Source organism: Bufo gargarizans, chromosome 3 (assembly GCF_014858855.1).
Source record: "Bufo gargarizans isolate SCDJY-AF-19 chromosome 3, ASM1485885v1, whole genome shotgun sequence".
In the NCBI taxonomy this organism is placed as follows: domain Eukaryota; kingdom Metazoa; phylum Chordata; class Amphibia; order Anura; family Bufonidae; genus Bufo; species Bufo gargarizans.
This window is the reverse complement of record NC_058082.1, coordinates 382,729,521-382,749,221: the sequence shown is the minus strand read 5'-3', so window position 1 is coordinate 382,749,221 and position 19,701 is coordinate 382,729,521. Positions and strand designations below refer to the sequence as shown.

The 19,701-nt window shown below is 45.4% G+C and overlaps 1 protein-coding gene across 8 annotated transcripts in view; it reads right to left on the bottom strand.

Moving 5' to 3' along the window:
• UHRF1BP1 (UHRF1 binding protein 1) overlaps positions 1 to 19,701 on the bottom strand; it is a 715,822-nt gene that overhangs the window by 484,258 nt on the left and 211,863 nt on the right. For all 8 annotated transcript variants that reach the window (XM_044288182.1, XM_044288177.1, XM_044288180.1 and 5 more), the window contains 2 exons: positions 6,629 to 6,793; positions 6,378 to 6,546 (listed from right to left, as the gene is read on the bottom strand). In XM_044288182.1, the coding sequence (XP_044144117.1) occupies positions 6,378 to 6,546; positions 6,629 to 6,793 (334 nt within the window). The remainder of the gene's footprint in view (positions 1 to 6,377; positions 6,547 to 6,628; positions 6,794 to 19,701) is intronic.

Genomic DNA, 19,701 nt, shown 5'->3' with positions numbered 1-19,701 from the left:
ATGCACACACTCCAGGAAGATGTATAAACCGCAAAGTGATGCAGTATGGGAAGGGATTTAAAGGGATGCAATCAGTGCAACTAGATGACAGCTGAGAGAGGCTAACAAAATGAGAAAACGAAAGCAAAACAAAAGGAACCTCAAGGAGGAGGTTCTGAAGAATGTCTGTCAGAGCTTCTCAGATGTCTGGTGGTGACAGTACCCCTCTTTCTACGAGTGTACTCCGGACACTCAGAGCCCACCTTCTCAGGATGGGACCTATGGAAAGCCCTGATGAGAGGAGTGGCCTTAATGTCCGTCACTGGGACCCACATCCTCTCCTCAGGACCATAACCCTCCCAATGAACGAGGTACTGGAGAGAACCTCGGACAACACGGGAATCCACAATCCTAGAGACCTGAAATTCAAGATTACCATCAACCACAATTGGAGGAGGAGGCAAAGACGAGGGTACAATGGGTTGGACATAAGGTTTTAATAAGGACTTATGAAAAACATTATGGATCTTCCAAGTCAACATTTGACAATGTGATCAATAAATGCCTGCGCCAGCATCTTAGCATTGGGCCAGGAAAAGGAATGAAATGCACCATTTTGCTAAAACGGTCCACCACCACCAGAATCACAGTCTTCCCCGAGGAACGAGACAGGTCCGTAATGAAGTCCATGGACAGATGTGTCCAAGGACGGGAAGGAATGGGTAACGGAAGGAGAGGACCTGATGGCCGTGAATGAGGGACAGCGCAGGTCTCGCAGGCTGCCACAAAACCCTCAACCGACTTACGAAGTGCCAGCCACCAGAATCTCTGAGCGATGAGATCCACTGTGGCTCTTGCCCCCGGGTGCCCAGCAAGGACAGTATCGTGGTGCTCCTTAAAAATCTTGTGTCTTAAAGCGAGAGGCACAAACAACCTCCCAGGAGGACAAAGATCAGGAGCCTCTGACTGGGCTACCTGAACCTCTGCCTCCAATTCAGGATAAAGAGCAGAGACCACCACACCTTCAGCCAAAATGGGACCCGGGTCTTCAAAATTCCCACCTCCCGGAAAACAACGTGACAGGGCATCCGCCTTCACATTCTTAACCCCAGGGCGGAACGTGACAACAAAATTAAACCTTGAAAAGAACAAAGACCATCTGGCCTGTCTCGGGTTCAGACGCTTGGCTGACTCCAAGTAGGCCAGATTCTTATGGTCAGTAAACACGGTAATAGGCTGTCTGGCTCCCTCTAGCCAATGGCGCCATTCCTCAAAAGCTAACTTGATGGCCAACAACTCCCGATCTCCCACATCGTAATTTCTCTCTGCGGAGGAGAGTTTCTTCGAGAAAGAGGCACACGGTCGCCATTTGGCAGGAGAGGGACCCTGAGACAAGACCGCACCCACACCCACCTCAGAAGCGTCCACCTCAACTATGAAGGGCAGAGAGATATCAGGTTGTACTAAGATGGGAGCGGAAGCAAAACTCTCCTTGATATTAGAAAAGGCCTTACGCGCCTCTACCGACCAGGAGGAAAAATCAACCCCCTTTCTAGTCATATCAGTGAGTGGTTTAACAACAGAGGAATAATTCAAAATAAACTTCCTGTAATAATTGGCAAAGCCCAAAAAACGCATCAGCGCCTTCTGATTCTCAGGAAGCTCCCACTCAAGCACAGCGTGGAACTTCTCGGGTTCCATGCGAAAACCAAAAGCGGAGAGAAGAAACCCCAGAAATTGAATTTTTGGAACTGCAAACACACATTTTTCCAGTTTAGCGTACAATTTATTCTCCCGCAGGATGAGCAAGACCTGACGTAAGTGTTCCTTATGAGTTTTGAAATCAGGAGAAAAAATCTAACTGTCATCTAGATACACTAATATAAATTTCCCCATTAAATGATAAAAAATGCTGTTCACAAAATGCTGAAAGACGGCTGGAGCATTCATCAAACCAAAAGGCATAACCAAATTCTCAAAATGGCCCTCAGGGATATTGAAGGCCGTCTTCCATTCGTCTCCTTCTCTGACCCTGACCAGGTTGTATGCCCCTCTTAGATCCAACTTGGAAAAAACTTTAGCCCCAACAATCTGTTTAAACAGGTCCGGGATCAGAGGAAGCGGATAAGGGTCACGAATTGTGATACTGTTCAGCTCCCTGAAATCCAGACATGGTCTTAAAGAACCATCTATTTTCTTAAAGAAAAAACCAGCGGCAACAGGTGACTTCGAGGGTCGTATATGTGTCCCTTTCTCAGACTCTCAGAGATATAAGCACGCATAGCGACCCTTTCAGGTTGGGAGAGATTGTATAAACGAGATTTAGGCAGCTTGGCGCCTGGGGTGAGATTAATAGGGCAATCGTACTCCCTGTGAGGGGACAAATCCTGAACACCACTCTCAGTAAACACCTCCGAAAATTCTGAGAGAAAAGATGGTACAGTCTTAGTAGAAACCTCAGAAACAGATGTTGTGAGGCAATTCTCTATGCAAAAGTCACTCCAACCATTTATTTGTCTCGCTTGCCAATCAATGGTGGGGTTTTGTTTAGTGAGCCAGGGTAGCCCCAACACTAGAGGAGTAGGCAACCTGCTTAGGACGAAACATGACACATCCTCAACATGAGTATCACTCACAATCAAACGGATATTGTGAACTATGCCCTTTAACGATTTCTGAGAAAATGGAACGGAATCAATAGCAAAAACAGGAATATCCTTTCCCAAAGTGCATACCTGGAAACCATGAGTTATAGCAAATTGATTATCAATGAGATTGACAGCTGCTCCACTATCTACAAAAATCTCACAAAAAATGTTCTTGCTCTATAGCGCCACCCTGGCTGGTAGTACAAAACGGGAACTACAAGCAAACGGAAAACCTTCAATTTCCGCATCAACCTTGCCAATAGTAACAGATGGAACATTTTTAGAGGATTTTTTTCTTTTTGTTTCTTTATTACTCTCAAAAAACTGCCTGAATCTCCTAGAGGGACAAACATTTGCCAAATGATTTATACCTCCACAACAGAAACAAACCTTCCTATGAGAGCTGAATCTTCTTTTGTCAGAGGCAAGCAAACCCAGCTGCATGGGCTCCTGCTCAGAAGGGATTGAGAGGGACTGAGACCCCTGTGCACTGAATGAGACGGCCGCACTGTCCTTGGACTGAGTATGACAGGAAGGAGTGATCTCTCCTCTATCTCTAAGACGCCTGTCAATACGTACGGCCCGAGACATGGCAGAGTCCAAGGAGGTAGGTCTCTCATGAAAGGCAAATGCATCTTTCAATCCCTCTGAAAGACCAAGGCAAAATTGACTTCGGAGTGCAGCATCATTCCAACCAGTATCAGCTGCCCATCTCCGAAATTCTGAGCAGTATATCTCTGTTTACCCTGGCATAAAAGACGTAGTCTAGACTCAGACAGAGCAATACGATCCGGATCATCATATATCTGACCCAGGGCTAAAAAAAAATCATCCACTGAACAGAGGGGCCGTGCCACCACCAGCAGCGAAAAGGCCCAGGACTGAGCGTTATCCCTGAGCAGCGAGATGATGATCCCCACCCTCTGATCCTCATCACCAGAGGAATGGGGAAGTAGGCGAAAATGGAGTTTGCAAGCCTCTCTAAAACGAACAAAATTCTCACTACCCCCGGAGAACGTATCCGGGAGCGAGATCTTAGGCTCAGAACAAACTCCATGAACGCAAGCTGAACCAGTCACCTGAAACTGAGAAACAGTTTTACAGAGATCTGCTACCTCCAATGAAAGACCCTGCATGTGTTCAGTCAAAAGTGAAACCGGATCCATGCTTGAGACGGTTTTGGCGGTTTATAATGTCACGGAAGGTGTACAGAAAGCTAGAAGACACAAAATGAAGATCCGACTGACTGGATCCAAAGCTAAGGAACCAAAGGGAGTGCCCTGCAACAGACCTGGCTCCCTCCCTAACTGCTCAGCCTATGCAAAAATCTCAATGGTAGATGATCGCATATCCTCGTTCCTCAACTGTATAACACCTGAACACCCTATAATAGTGAGGGGACACGACCACCGGCTCCCTACACTTGATACGGAGGGAGTCAGGGTCACCTGGGATCCAGCAAATAGGAAAACACAAATTAATGAACAAAACATATCTGTAGAAGACTCAGTAGTAGCATCCAGCATGCCCACACTCCAGGAAGTTGTATAAACCGCAAAGTGATGCAGTATGGGAAGGGATTTAAAGGGATGCAATCAGTGCAACCACATGACAGCTGAAAGAGGCTAACGAGATGAGAAAACGAAAGCAAAACAAAAGGAACCTCAAGGAGGAGGTTCTGAAGAACGTCTGTCAGAGCTTCTCAGATGTCTGGTGGTGACATGTAGCCTCTGGGGCCTTTCAAAAAAGGTGTGTGTAGCAGCCAACAAACGTGCAGGCAGGAGACTCTAGCGTTGCGCTCGGGCACACGCCGAACACCGCAATGTGCTGGGCATCGCAATGATCGAGTAAAATTAGTGTTCGGCCAAGCATACTCGCTCAACACTAAGAAACATACCTTTTGAGGAGTTTTTATGATGGAGTAGTGATAACCTGAATTCTGCCAGATTCTACACCTTAAAGTGCAATTATATAGTGCTTCACTATGACATGTATTCTGCTTTATTCAGGGAGCTGCTTCAGAGACCCTCCCTTCTGCTGAGTGACATTTGTAGGCATCTCATGGATGCTACAGCTGTCAGTCATCGCAGAGGGGAGGAAATGTGAAGCAGTTAAATGTAGAGAGACCACTTCACAAAGAAGCTCCACCTGCAGATGGAGCAGTGGGGGAGCAGCAACCTGCAAAATAAAATTTAATGTTCACTGTACTCTTGATGATAACCACAAAAGGCATTTTTGTACTGCTATCCCCAGCTCATGCTTAATGCTGTTAACAGTTCAGAGTGGTCCAACTGACATATTCTCTCTAACCAGTTAACCGTTTTCCCTGAACTCAGCTCAAACTTTGAGAAAAGCACTTAACTGTTCTGTCCGAGCCCATGAGGCAAGCTCAAGCAAAAGCAGATGGGGTGGGGGGGTTCTTTAGCTGCTCATATATCTGAATTAGCAGCAGTTAGAGACAAGGGGATGGTCTTGTTTGGGAGCTCACAGTCCAGGCTTTCATACAAGATTACATTATTAGCACTATATCATCAGGAGATATCACTGTTAGAATTCAATTCGCAAATAAGTCTAGTAAAACCTGCTTTTACTTTCAGCTGAATTCACTGCATCCGGATTAATAACAGCCATATCTTCCCATGTAGTGAAAAGATAATGCTTTGATCCTGGTATTGTTTGAAAGCTTGGAATGACAGCTTTCAAACAATACAAAGCCCATATCTCTAGATGCTACCTATACAGAGATATGAGCAGATACAGAAGCTGCCCCCCTCCCCTTTAGTCTGGAGGGGATGGGCAGTTGGGAAGCTGGCAGGAGGTGGCTGGAGGAGAGAAAAAATAATAAGAAATTTATAAAAATTGGGCATAATCATCATTGTACTGATCCACATAATAAGTGAGCTTGGTAAATAAATTACACAAAACAATGTTAAATTTGCATATATATTCTTTTTATCTTTCAATCCTAAAAATAAAATTATAAGTTATTTAATACACTAATATACCAAAAAGGGCTCCTAAAAAAAAAAAATACAACTAAGGGTCCATTCACACAACCGTGGTTTGGTTCCGCATCCAAGCCACATTTTTTGCGGCTTAGATGCGGACCCATTGACTTCAATAAGGCCACAAAAGATGCGGACAGCACTCCATGTGCTGTCCACCTCTGTTGCTCCGTTTCATGCCCCCCCCCCCAAAAAAATTATAGATCATGTCCTATTCGTGTCCGCTTTGCGGACAAGAATAGGTATTTCTATAATGGGCCGCCTGTTCTGTAAATTGCGAAAGGCACACAGACGGCATCCGTGTTTTTACGGATCCACAATTCGCGGACCACTAAACATGGCATGTTCATTTGAACGAGCCCTAATACATTAAAATAAAAATAGAAGAAAAAGTTATGACTGCTGGAACATGAATGGTAAAATGTTACTGGTACTTAAAACTAAAATTAATTATGTCACTAAGGGGTTAAAATTGCAATTGTGTCCCATGAGTTGTGCGCCAACAATATTTACTTCTGACACATATTAAAAATCTACAATAAAAAAAATTACGTTTTTGGGAAGGTTTTTACAATTTTTATCTGTTAGGAGGTTAAAATTCTGATTTATTGTCCTAAGAAGCAGATTAAAAAATGTAAATGTTTATGACAGGCATTTATCACCATTTTAAGTACAGTAGCTGTTTCTAAAGCTTCACTACTGCAGTTATGCTTTTCATAAACATGAATCACTTAAATACATGTACCTGTACCCCTTTTTTGGCTGTCATCACACACATGTATTTCTAGCCGTGAGATGAGTAGATGATAAGAGGTTTCCAGCACATCAAATCTGTCAAAGTACCGTCCTAGACTAGAAGAGCTGGAACTGGGAGAGGAATATGACCACTGTGGAGTGGTACTGGGGGATGGGACCTGAAAAATAATTTATTTAATCATCAATTTACAAGTACAATACTAAACTGACATAAAACTTTTATACATAAAAGTTCTTTACCTGCCCCACACTTATCTGTTCTTTTTGCCTCACCGATTTTTGGACAGCTTCACTTAGGGATTTTGTGTATGAAAGCAATGACTGCAGCTGAGTGTCTGTCAGAACCCAAAGCAGCTCATCTAAGACGAATGTCAGCTTTGAAGACAGGACCATACAATCTTTAGTCTAAAGGGGGGAAAAAAAAAGACATAACTATGTAATTTTCAAAGAAGGTTTCTAGGTACTGCTGCTCTGCAAACAGTCACTTGAATAAAAGATGAGATGTGGGACCAGTGATGGCCAGTTTGCAGTGTTCGCCTGCAAACACATGCGGTCTGCCATCTTTTCTCACAAGTCCGGCAAGGCACAGGTAAGCCGTTACCTGTGCCTGTGCGTGACCCGGTCTGAAATCAAATGCGGTCACCGGGAGCAGGCAGTTCCAAGAACAGCCGTCGGGGGCCTTCACCGGGCTGTTCTGGGAACTGCCTGCTCCCACTGACCGCATTTGCTTCAGACCGGCCCGCGGCACAGGTAAGGGCTTACCTGTGCCTCGCCGGACTTGTGAGAAAAGATGGCAGCCTGCATGTGTTCGCTTGTGAACAATGCGAACTGGCCATCACTGTGTGGGACCAAAGAGAACAGCCATTACACAATGTATGGAGCTGTGGTGTTTATTTCCTGGAGCCACAGCTGCAGGTAAAAGCTAACTGTTGGGGATACCAGGGTTAGGAAATTCAGTGATCTGAGATTAATGACCTAACCTATATAAAGTTGCAAGAAAAAGTATGTGAACCCTTTGGAATGATATGGATTTCTGCACAAATTGGTCATAAAATGTGATCTGATCTTCATCTAAGTCACAACAATAAACAATCACAGTCTGCTTAAACTAATAACACACAAATAATTAAATGTTACCATGTTTTTATTAAACACACCATGTAAACATTCACAGTGCAGGTGGAAAAAGTATGTGAACCCCTAGACTAATAACATCTCCAAGAGCTAATTGGAGTGAGGTGTCAGCTAACTAGAGTCCAATCAATGAGATAAGATTGGAGGTGTTGGTTACAGCTGCCCTGCCCTATAAAAAAAAACACACCAGTTCTGGGTTTGCTTTTCACAAGAAGCATTGCCTGATGTGAATGATGCTCCACACAAAAGAGCTCTCAGAAGACCCACGATTAAGAATTGTTGACTTGCATAAAGCTGGAAAGGGTTATAAAAGTATCTCCAAAAGCCTTGCTGTTCATCAGTCCACGGTAAGACAAATTGTCTATAAATGGAGAAAGTTCAGCACTGCTGCTACTCTACCTAGTGAATAGAGATGAGGGGGAGTAACGTATTAAAAAACTAAGGTTTATTAGAATTAATTAAGATCCCAAATTTGGGAAAACAAGCCCCATCTAGATGAAACAACACAGACAACAATGTGGGGCCCACATGGGTGAGTCCCCATAAGGTGGTCCCTCAGTCAGAGCTGACCACCAGTTAAACACAAAATGAGGGTCTTTGGCGGGTGCCGTATACCTAAAGTGATGCCATAAGGCAAAGTAAAGGGTAGATCTTACCGGGAGTGCCAGTCAGGACAGATGTACTCCAGTGCACAGGAGGTGGAGGAGCTGCTTGTTTTATGAGACACGTCCTCTTGTCCATGATACCAGGGTTCCAAGGGGCTACAGGGAAGAGTCTATCCCTGTTGATGCCCTACTTGGCCTATAAGTCCCTATGGTATCCTCCTAACACGGGGTCCAGTCCCCGCAAGGGGTGGCCACGTCCGGAACCTAGCCCTATTAAGACGCCCTAGGTAGCGCTAAAGGGACAACAATTTAGTCCTGATGATGATAAGGGCTGCCAGAGTGAGATAAGGGAAATGGGTATGATATATGTATATAGGGTCCCGTCCCAAGTATAGAGGGTGCATCCACTTTACTACAAATAGACACCTTAACTCTTCAGGGGACAGGGGTCAAAGAGTGGAGGATAGTATCTCAACTCCTACCACCCTACGATATTATGCCTGGATCTATAGGGCCTATTGGTTAAAAAACCTGACTCGACCGGTGTGGTCCAAATCAGCCTAGATACCTGTGAGCAGCAAAAATGACAGAGAAAAATCCATTCAAATACCAAGCCTGACATTAATCTTTATAGCTATGTCATGTGGATCATAGATTTACTCACAGTTCTGATCATGAAGCATGAGGCATAAGAGACGGCGCTCTCAGCACAAAATAGTAAATATCTAGGTTGGAAGGAGGGGTAAACAGGGGTAGCCCTGTGTGTTGCGCAGACCTGATTGGACTGGTATAGTCCAGAGCAGTCCAGATACCTAGGAAGAATATACATATATACAATCCATTCAGAACCTGTGTCTAACAACAACCATAAACAGATATGGCAAAAGAGTTATGAGTTAACTTACGATTTTCAACATGAAGCGCGTATGGCGAGTGTCATGTGAAGTGGTAGTGCAGGTGGACTGACCGCTTCTGTATCGGCATCTGTCAGAGCTACACTGAGCGCCAATTGGTTTAAATCCAGAAGCAGGCTGGCTGTGCGCCTGCGTGAGGAGTGCGGGCCGTGTCATGTGACAATCGCATGTCAGGTGACGCGACAATCCGCCTCCGTTCCGGCGCATGCGCAATGGTTCAATGGGCAGCCCGGCTGCCACGTAGTTCTAGTGACGCGGTAATGGACGTCATTGTCCGGATGCGTCATCACATATGGAGCGCGGCATCGGCTGCGAGATGAGGATAGCGACGGTGGGAGGAGTCACTTAATAGATGTAGATAACTCCTACTACTACACCTGTGTTGGTGATAGGGGGGTCACCAACACCGTGGGACCTCAGAGAGGGGCATTAAATGACAGGCCGCCCCCTAGGCCTAGGTAAGGTGTGATTGCCAATTAGGCAATAAGACAATATTTAATTAATTTATTCCACTACCGGATAGTGACGTTCGAACGATGCCCACAACAGGTGGATGGGCTCAGATGGAGTGGGATGGCCACTTGGGGACATAACCCGCTGAACCGCAAATGATTCAGGACATAAGAAACCCGTTGCATCAGGGGGTGTGGTCGTAAAATCCGCAAAGTATACTATGGTCCAAAGATCGGATGGCCCTTAATATATGGCGATCGGAGTCAAACCATGGGGTCATGAAGCCACACCTACAGCTGGAACATTGCAAAAAATACAAAAATTACTGGGATTGCAAGTAATTGAGTTGGCAGGGATCAATAGGGCTATACAAAATCCGGTGGGGGGGGAGGGATATTGACGCAATCACAGAAAACAGCCGAATTGCAACTGGTCATTAAGACCAAGGGGGTTGGTGGTCCTTAGCCTAAAGATGTAGAATTCTCCTATCCCAGTTCCCTCCACGTGGTGGCTTCTTGATCGCCTCAAGTCCTATAAACCTAATCCCCGATGAGCTCCCGTCATGGGCGGAATGGATGTGCCTTGCTACTGGGGTGTCCCTATTGTTGCGGATGTCACCTAGATGCTCACCTATGCGTACCCGTAGCTCCCTACGGGTCTTACCAACATACCTAATGCCGCACTCACAGGTGAGGAGGTAAACCACGCCTGCGATGCGGCAATTGATGAAATCCTGTATGCGGTGGTCTGGGTATGCAGGGCCGACTGTAACCACTTTGTCCTGGGTGACATATTTGAAAAAGCTACATCTACCGCATTTGAAACAACCATTCACCGGTTGGTCCAACCACGTCTTCTTTTTGGGAGGATTGTAATGGCTATGTACAAATTTGCCCCTCAGATTGGTCCCTCTCCTGAAGGTCACTGATGGATAAGGGCTTACAACAGCGGTCAAATCTGGATCCATCAGGAGAGTGTCCCAATTGCGGGCCAAGATCTCCTTAATTTCTCTAGCAGCTACCGTACCGATGATACGTAGCTTCTTTTGTTGTGGACTAGTTGTGGAGCCCACCGTGGGATGTAGGAGGGTGGTACGCGTCTCCTGACGTGCCCTTTGGTAGGCCTTTCTCAGTGTATTATCCGGGTAACCCCGTGCCCGGAAGCGCTGTCTGAGCTCGTTTGCCTGTCGTATAAATTCACGGGGTTCTGAACAATTGCGTTTGAGTCTCAGATATTGGCCAACTGGGATCCCACGTTTCAGTGGGACAGGGTGGCAACTGTCCCACCGAAGAAGTGAGTTGGTGGATGTTTCCTTGCGGAAAATGGTGGTCTGTAGACCCCCCCTGGTGTCTCTCGAGATGCAGATGTCTAAAAAAGGCAAGTTGTTATGCACAATCTCTGACGTAAATTGGAGGTTGATGGAGTTGCTGTTAAGTTCATCCACCAGCCTCCTGAATTCCTCCTCTGGCCCGCTCCATAGGACAAAAATGTCATCTATGTAGCGGGCCCAGAGGACGATGTAGTCAGTATACCAGCTAGGTGTTTCACCAAAAACTATGGTCTCTTCCCACCAGCCCAGGAGCAAATTAGCGTAAGATGGTGCGCAAGAACTGCCCATCGCAGTGCCCCTGAGCTGGTGGTATATGCGACCGTCAAAGAGAAAGCAGTTGCTGGTCAAAACAAAGTTCAATAGTTGGAGAACTAAATTGTTGTGAGCAGCAAACTGAAGTCCCCTTGCCTTCAGGAAGTATGCTGTGGCATTATGGCCTTTGTCATGGGGGATTGAGGAATACAATGCCTCGACATCAATTGATGCTAGAAACCAACTGGGTTCCAGATTGATATTTTCTAATTTACAAAGAAGGTCCCCCGTGTCTCTCACATAGGATGGGAGGGATTGCACAAAAGGGCCAAGTATGCGGTCGACATACACCCCGCTGTTCTGTGGCAAGCTGCCCACCCCTGAAACAATTGGCCGCCCTTTGAGGGGTACTGTCCCCTTGTGGACCTTAGGCAAGCAATAGAAAGTTGCCATGACTGGATGTGTTGGAAGAAGAAACTCAAGTTCGTTGCTGCTAATGAGGCCATCCCCCTTGGCTTTGGTCAAAATGTCCAGCAATTCTTGCTGGAGTCTGGGTGAGGGATCAGATGGTAGTGTCTCATAACTTTGCTTATCATTTAGTAGTGTGAGGCACATGGCACGATATGCGGAGACATCCAGGACAACCACATTACCCCCTTTGTCGAAGGGTTTAATTACAATGGTGGCATCCGCGGATGGCTCCCTCATTGCCCGTCTCTCCTTACTATTACAATTAGACCTAGTTCGAGTGGGGACGATCTTAGCAATTTCGGTGGTGGTCTGCTTGAGGAAGACGTCTATACAAGAGATGTCTCCTACAGGTGGCGTTTTGTTTTCCCAAATTTGGGATCTTAATTAATTCTAATAAACCTTAGTTTTTTAATACGTTACTGCCCCTCATCTCTATTCACTTTCTCTTTTACAGAGCAGTACATCCCGGGAGAGTGTTCCCGCACTATCTCCCCTTAGGGACCACCCTCTATTTTTCTTGCTACTCTACCTAGGAGTGGCCGTCCTGTAAAGATGACTGCAAGAGCACAGCTCAGACTGATCAATGAGGTGAAGAAAAATCCTAGAGTGTCAGCTAAAGACTTACAAAAGTCTTTGGCATATGCTAACATCCGTGTTAGCGAATCTATGATACGTAAAACACTAAACAAGAATGGATTTCATGGGGGGATACCACAGAGGAAGCTACTGCCGTCAAAAAAAAAAAAACATTGCTGCACGTTTACATTTTGCCCAAGAGCACCTGGATGTTCCACATCAGTACTGGCAAAATATTCTGTGGACAGATGAAACCAAAGTTGAGTTGTTTGGAAGAAACATACAACACTATGTGTGGAGAAAAAGAGGCACAGCACACCAACATCAAAACCTCATTCCAACTGTGAAGTATGGTGGTGGGGGCATCATGGTTTGGGGCTGCTTTGCTGCATCAGGGCCTGGACAGATTGCTATCATGAATTTCCAAGTTTATGAAAATAAAGTCATGAAAATAAAGAAAACTCTTTGAATGAGAAGGTGTGTCCAAACTTTTGGTCTGTACTGTATATATATACAGTATATACATACGAGTGTTCACAATACTGCCAAAAGTATATACAGACGTGGACAAAATTGTTGGTACCCTTTGGTCAATGAAAGAAAAAGTCACAATGGTCACAGAAATAACTTTAATCTGACAAAAGTAATAATAAATTAAAATTCTATAAATGTTAACCAATGAAAGTCAGACATTGTTTTTCAACCATGCTTCAACAGAATTATGTAAAAAAATAAACTCATGAAACAGGCATGGACAAAAATGATGGTACCCCTAACTTAATATTTTGTTGCGCAACCTTTTGAGGCAATCACTGCAATCAAACGCTTCCTGTAACTGTCAATGAGACATCTGCACCTCTCAGCAGGTATTTTGGCCCACTCCTCATGAGCAAACTGCTCCAGTTGTGTCCGGTTTGAAGGGTGCCTTTTCCAGACTGCATGTTTCAGCTCCTTCCAAAGATGCTCAATAGGATTGAGGTCAGGGCTCATAGAAGGCCACTTTAGAATAGTCCAATTTTTTCCTCTTAGCCATTCTTGGGTGTTTTTAGCGGTGTGTTTTGGGTCATTGTCCTGTTGCAAGACCCATGACCTGCGACTGAGACCAAGCTTTCTGACACTGGCTAGTACATTTCTCTCTAGAATTCCTTGATAGTCTTGAGATTTCATTGTACCCTGCACAGATTCAAGACACCCTGTGCCAGACGCAGCAAAGCAGCCCCAGAACATAACAGAGCCTCCTCCATGTTTCACAGTAGGGACAGTGTTCTTTTCTTGATATGCTTCATTTTTTCGTCTGTGAACATACAGCTGATGTGCCTTGGCAAAAACTTCGATTTTTGTCTCATCTGTCCACAGGACATTCTCCCAGAAGCTTTGTGGCTTGTCAACATGTAGTTTGGCATATTCCAGTCTTGCTTTTTTATGATTCGTTTTCAACAATGGTGTCCTCCTTGGTCGTCTCCCATGTAGTCCACTTTGGCTCAAACAACGACGGATGGTGCGATCTGACACTGATGTTCCTTGAGCATGAAGTTCACCTTGAATCTCTTTAGAAGTCTTTCTAGGCTCTTTTGTTACCATTCGGATTATCCGTCTCTTAGATTTGTCATCAATTTTCCTCCTGCGGCCACGTCCAGGGAGGTTGGCTACAGTCCCATGGATCTTAAACTTATGAATAATATGTGCAACTGTACTCACAGGAACATCTAGTTGCTTGGAGATGGTCTTATAGCCTTTACCTTTAACATGCTTGTCTATAATTTTCTTTCTGATCTCTTGAGACAGCTCTTTCCTTTGCTTCCTCTGGTCCATGTCGAGTGTGGTACACACCATATCACCAAACAACACAGTGATTACCTGGAGCCATATATATATGGCTGATTACAAGGTTGTAGACACCTGTGATGCTAATTAGTGGACACACCTTGAATTAACATGTCCCTTTGGTCACATTATGTTCTGTGTTTTCTAGGGGTACCATCATTTTTGTCCATGCCTGTTTCATGAGTTTATTTTTTTACATAATTCTGTTGAAGCATGGTTGAAAAACAATGTCTGACTTTCATTGGTTAACATTTATAGAATTTTAATTTATTATTACTTTTGTCAGATTAAAGTTATTTCTGTGACCATTGTGACTTTTTCTTTCATTGACCAAAGGGTACCAACAATTTTGTCCACGTCTGTATATCCAATTGACCAATTCATCAGGAGATCTCAATCTCTGGAAAGCAACAGTCAACCAGACCTCTGATGATATGAAATGTTCGCAATATAATAGCAACCCAAAAAGCTTCCAAGAGCCAAAGCAGTATACCAGGTAGTTTTTGATCTCAAGCGCAGGCAAGTGCTGATAACATGCAGAGCGGCGTCCTGCTCACTTAACACTAACAGCGGTGTCCCGCTGTATAATCCACAAGATGCGATCACTTTTTGAAACAAACTGTCACAATCTTACCGGGAGGTCTTCAGTGGACTTTGTTTCCCCTCGACACGGTAAGCCTCCTATGGAAATCGGGGTTCCGGTCTCAAGGGCTATTACTTGTGTTCAAATTCCGTGCCAACCTTTAAAAAGCACGTGACCCCGCGATGAGTCAGGGTTTCCTTTGTGTAGTGAAAGTTGTCTGAGCGGTTCGATATTTTCAGTAATAGAATCCACGCCTTCTCGGCCGGTCGATGTAAGTTTTTTTCTTTTATTTGACGATAAGGGGTAATACCAAACGCGTTTCAGGGTTTAGAGAAATGACCCCTTTTCTTTAGACCCCCATCAGCCATTTTCTTTCAGACCCTATCAGACCTCATATCAGCCCTTTTCTTTTAAACCCCCATCAACCCTTTTCTTTCAGATCCCCATCAGCCCTTTTTTTTCAGACCCCTATCAGCCCATTTCTTTCAGACTCCATCAGACCTCAGATCAGCACTTTTCTTTCAGACCCCATCAGACCTCAGATCAGCCCTTGTCTTTCAGACCCCATCAGACCTCAGATCAGCCCCTTTCTTTCAGACCCCATCAGACCTCAGATCAGCCCTTTTCTTTCAGACCCCATCAGACCTCAGATCAGCCCTTTTCTTTCAGACCCCATCAGACCTCAGATCAGCCTTTTTCTTTCAGACACCATCAGACCTCAGATCAGCCCTTTTCTTTTAGATCCCCATCAGCCCTTTTCTTTTAGACCCCCATCAGCCCTTTTCTTTTAGACCCCCATCAGCCCTTTTCTTTTAGACCCCCATCAGCCCTTTTCTTTTAGAAACCGCAACCTTTGAGGCGATAGCCGCCACCATGAGACAGCTGCAGAGCGACGTTGCTCAGAACTCAGCCCACATACGGGAACTGGAGCAGAGAGCCGGGATCTTTGAAGACGAATTAGAGAAAGCTCAGACTCAGGTCAGAGACATGATACGTTTAAACCAGGCTTTGAAAGATAAAGTATAAGACCTGGGGATTATAGGCTTACCTGAGAATATCCCAGCACATCAGCTGGCTCACATATGTGCAGTGGAGCTGCCGCAAGTGCTGCGGCTCCAAACTCCGTTGAAGGTAGACAGAGCTCATAGAATTGGCCCACCAAGAGGGGCATCTACGGAGGGCTCTGCGACAAGACTGAGACCAGTCATAGTCAAGTTCCTTAATTATGCCAATAAGGAATCCCTCTTGCTCAAGTCCTAGCGACTTAACCAGCCACTCAAGGTGAGGGGGCACAGAATCTTGCTTTTTGGAGACTATTCTGTGGAGGTTGCTAAGAGGAGACCTTTTTTGCATATATGCATGCAGCAGGTACAAAAGAAAATTTAATTTGCCCTATGATACCCAGCTATTCTGAGAGTCTTCGGACAAAATGGTAGAACCAATACCTATCTGTCACCCAGTGATGCGGCAGCTGCCCTAGATGACAGCGAACCCTCGAGAAGCCCAGGAACGGGAACACCATGCAGAGGACGTCCGTCACCACATGGTAATCATCATGGAGAGAAGTTCGGCACGAGATCCACTGGCGCCTCTCCACGTCTGTCGGGGAGGAGACCCGACCCATGTTTCAAGCCCGGAATGGGAGTCCAGCCGTGCTGGAAGCAATCCTCTCCATTCGAAGTGACTCACAGGTGATGTTTCGAGGTCAATGGACCCACTGGTTGGAGTGAGGAATGGTGGTACAAAGGAGGATGAGACAAGATAGTTTCTTGTTACAAATGTACTTTTGGTTTCAAGAAAGATAACGAGGTGGGGGGGGGGGTGGGACTGGGACCAGTGGCTGATGAAGGGGTCATTTCTCTAAACCTTAAAATGCGTTTGGTATTACCCCTTATCTTCAAATAAAAGAAAAAATGCACATCGAACAGCCGAGGAGGCGTGGATTCTATTACTGAAAATATTGAAACGCTCAGACAAATTTCACTACACGGAAGAAACCATGACTCATCGCGGGGTCACGTGTACTTTAAAGGTCTGCGTGGAATTTGAACACAAGTAATAGCCCTTGAGACCGGAAGCCCGATTTCCAAAGGAGGCTTAACGTGTCAAAGGCAACAAAGTCCACTGAAGATCTTCCGGTAAGATTGTGACAGTTTGTTTGAAAAAGCGATCGCATCTTGTGGATTATACAGCGGGACGCCACTGTTTGTGTTAAGTGAGAGGGACGCCGCTCTGCATGTTATCAGGACTTGCCTGCGCTTGAGATCAAAAACTACCTGGTATACTGCTTTGGCTCTTGGAAGTTTTTTGGGTTGCTATTGTATTGCGAACATTTCATATCATCAGAGGTCTGGTTGACTGTTGCTTTCCACAGATTGAGATCTCCTGATGAATTGGTCAATTGAATTTATATATTTTTAACAGTATTGTGAACACGTGTGTATATATATATATATATATATATATATGTTGGTAAGGCTGATTAGTCAGCCTGCATTTGTGGGAGGGGCGGAGGCTCTTCATATACGAGCCACACCCTCACTCACAGGTGTGTGTTTTCAGGTGCCATTAGCACACTAGCTTCTCTGGTGGTAGGATTCTTTCTTTGCAGCATGGAGCTTGTTATTTTGCTCTCTGCTACCATAGCATGCACGCGCCATATTACGTAAGTAGGTTGGGCCAGGGCCGTCTCTCCAGGCCGGTCGGATCCGACTTTGCTAGCAAACGGGAGGCTTCGCCTCAGAATCTGCTACCTCAGGTTTGCTCGTTTGGGCCTAAATACTTCCATTTGCTTTTCATTTTTGTTTGTTGGTAATAAGAGTTGGTTCCTATAAATCTTACAAGTTTCACTTTGCTTCGTTCGTCTCGCATGAAAAGTTTCTTTACAGCAAACCGGCTGAAGTAAGAGTTACCCGGGCTGCACCTGACGTCATGTTTGGAGATCGGATGCAGTGTTTATTGTTTAGGCCTTTTGCTGTAGCTGTTCCTTGCCATGTGTCTCCCCCCCCCCCCTTTTCTCCCCGCTACCACCATCTTTAAACTTCATGTATTTCCCTTTCGTAAGCCGTGTACCGGGGTGGGCTCCCCAGGATACAGCAAAGTCACAGACATGGAAGCAACATTGACACCAGCTTTATATGCAAGAATATAAACTTTACTTTGAAAACAGTATTAACACAAGTACAAACAGTATAAGTAATACCCCAGGCCCACAGTCACCGTCCCTGTCCGAGGGACAGGCCTAGCCTGCTGGCGTACACAGCAGAGCCTACAAGTCATACTGTGCCGCTATAGAAGACACACCTAACCGGTGGCAGACGCAGCAGAGCCTGCAAGTCAATTACTGCGCTGCAGTCCAGTACAGTAAGGCCTAACAAAGCTATAACCCTATCTAACTAGCTAATACAAGGCCTAGGCTAGTCTCTCGTTACTTTAGGCGCCAAACAGTGAAGTACAATTGGTAATCAGGTGTACTGACCTGCGTCCGTTCTGGGCCCTAGGATGCCGCTTACCCAGGATGGACACCAAGCTCTCAGCAACCGTGCGGCCTTGCTTGATGCTAAGGTTTTCTGTCCATACACTGGAACTGGTCTTCCTGGGACAACCTCTCTTTCTAAGCGCTGGATCCTGACAGGGTACAGCAGACGCTCTCCTTCCTTTGAGTGTCCATTCACTGCCGGACATCTGCAAGCCAGGATGGAATCGGATTCAGCCCCTCACAGCACAATCCTTCCACCATGTCAGATCATCGCCTCCTGGTTCACCCAGAAGCATGCTGACTGTGCTGCAAAACAGCGGCCTCTAGTGCCCGGAATGCCAAATGACAGCTCCAGTACATTTAAACATAAATATACAGGCAGAGCTTATCCACAATCTCATACTTTCATGCTCTGCTGTTATCCTGAGCGGCATTTACACTTTCGGCTTTTATTTCATGTCTTATGCTGCATCCGCACATCCTTACTATACTGCACTTTTCTACTCTTGGTTCGTATTCACTCAGATTGGTCTCACATTCAAGCTGCACTCACCTGTTGGCTGTTACATCTCATTCCGTCCCCAGCCGACAGCCGGATCTGTATTACATGCCTGTTATTACATGTTGTATACTCTGCTTACAGCCATAGCTGCTACTGTTACTCCGTTTTCATGCTCTGGACGCACCACCCTGGTGTTCCCACCTTGCTCCACTCACAACCAGAGCTGCGGTTATACCAATTTTCATGCTCTGCTTATACCCAAAGTTGTGTTCACACTTCTCCTGCTACACCAGGTCGTATACCCCACTCACCAAAGACGCTTTCCATGTCTGCGGTCACATCAAGTTAATGTTTCGTTCACATCCAAAGCTGCGTCCGCATGTCTGCTTTTCACATCTTGTCCTATACTCCTTTCACTACTAGAGCTGCGTCCACATGTCTGCTTTCGCATCACGTCAATACTCTGCTCGCTTTCAGGTTGTATTTACACGTCTGCTTTATACCATGCTTTTCATGTGCTACCCATACTCAGAGCTGTGCCTATACCATGTTTTTAGGCACCACTCACATCCAAAGCTGCATTCACCCATTTGTTGTTACATCATGTGTTGTACTCTGCTCCCACTCAAAGCTGCATTCTCCTGTTTATTGCTACATCATGGTTTTGCTCAATCTCACCGGGGCAGTCTGCACCCACCGCTCTGGTACCTCTCTCCTGACAAACATAACTGCGTTCTTTTCAGGCTACGTTTCCTTCCTCAGTGGTCTGTCACATTCCATAGGCCTACTTTCTGTTTAATCCTGGTTCGTATTCACTCAGACTGGTCTCCTTTTACTTCTGGTTCGTATTCACTCAGATTGGTCTCCTGCCCCAGTTCACCAAACAGCTCCTCAGCAGAGGTCAGTGGGCCGATAGGAGTACGTTTCCTGCTATGTTTTCACAAACTGTTCATTTGTTTGTCACGATATGAGACTTCTCTTAGCGAACTTGCAATGCCTCAGGCATTTCATGTTTACGTTTATGGTTCGCGGTGGTTAGTGTTTTATGTACGCACGTGCTTCGGATTACTAATGTCTATATTTTTAACACCTATCGGCAGTGATGTTCCTTAGGCCACCTTCTAGCCAATCCAATCATTCAAGTCGCTTCATATGCCATCAGGTCCGGCTAACGTTTTAATTACTTAATTT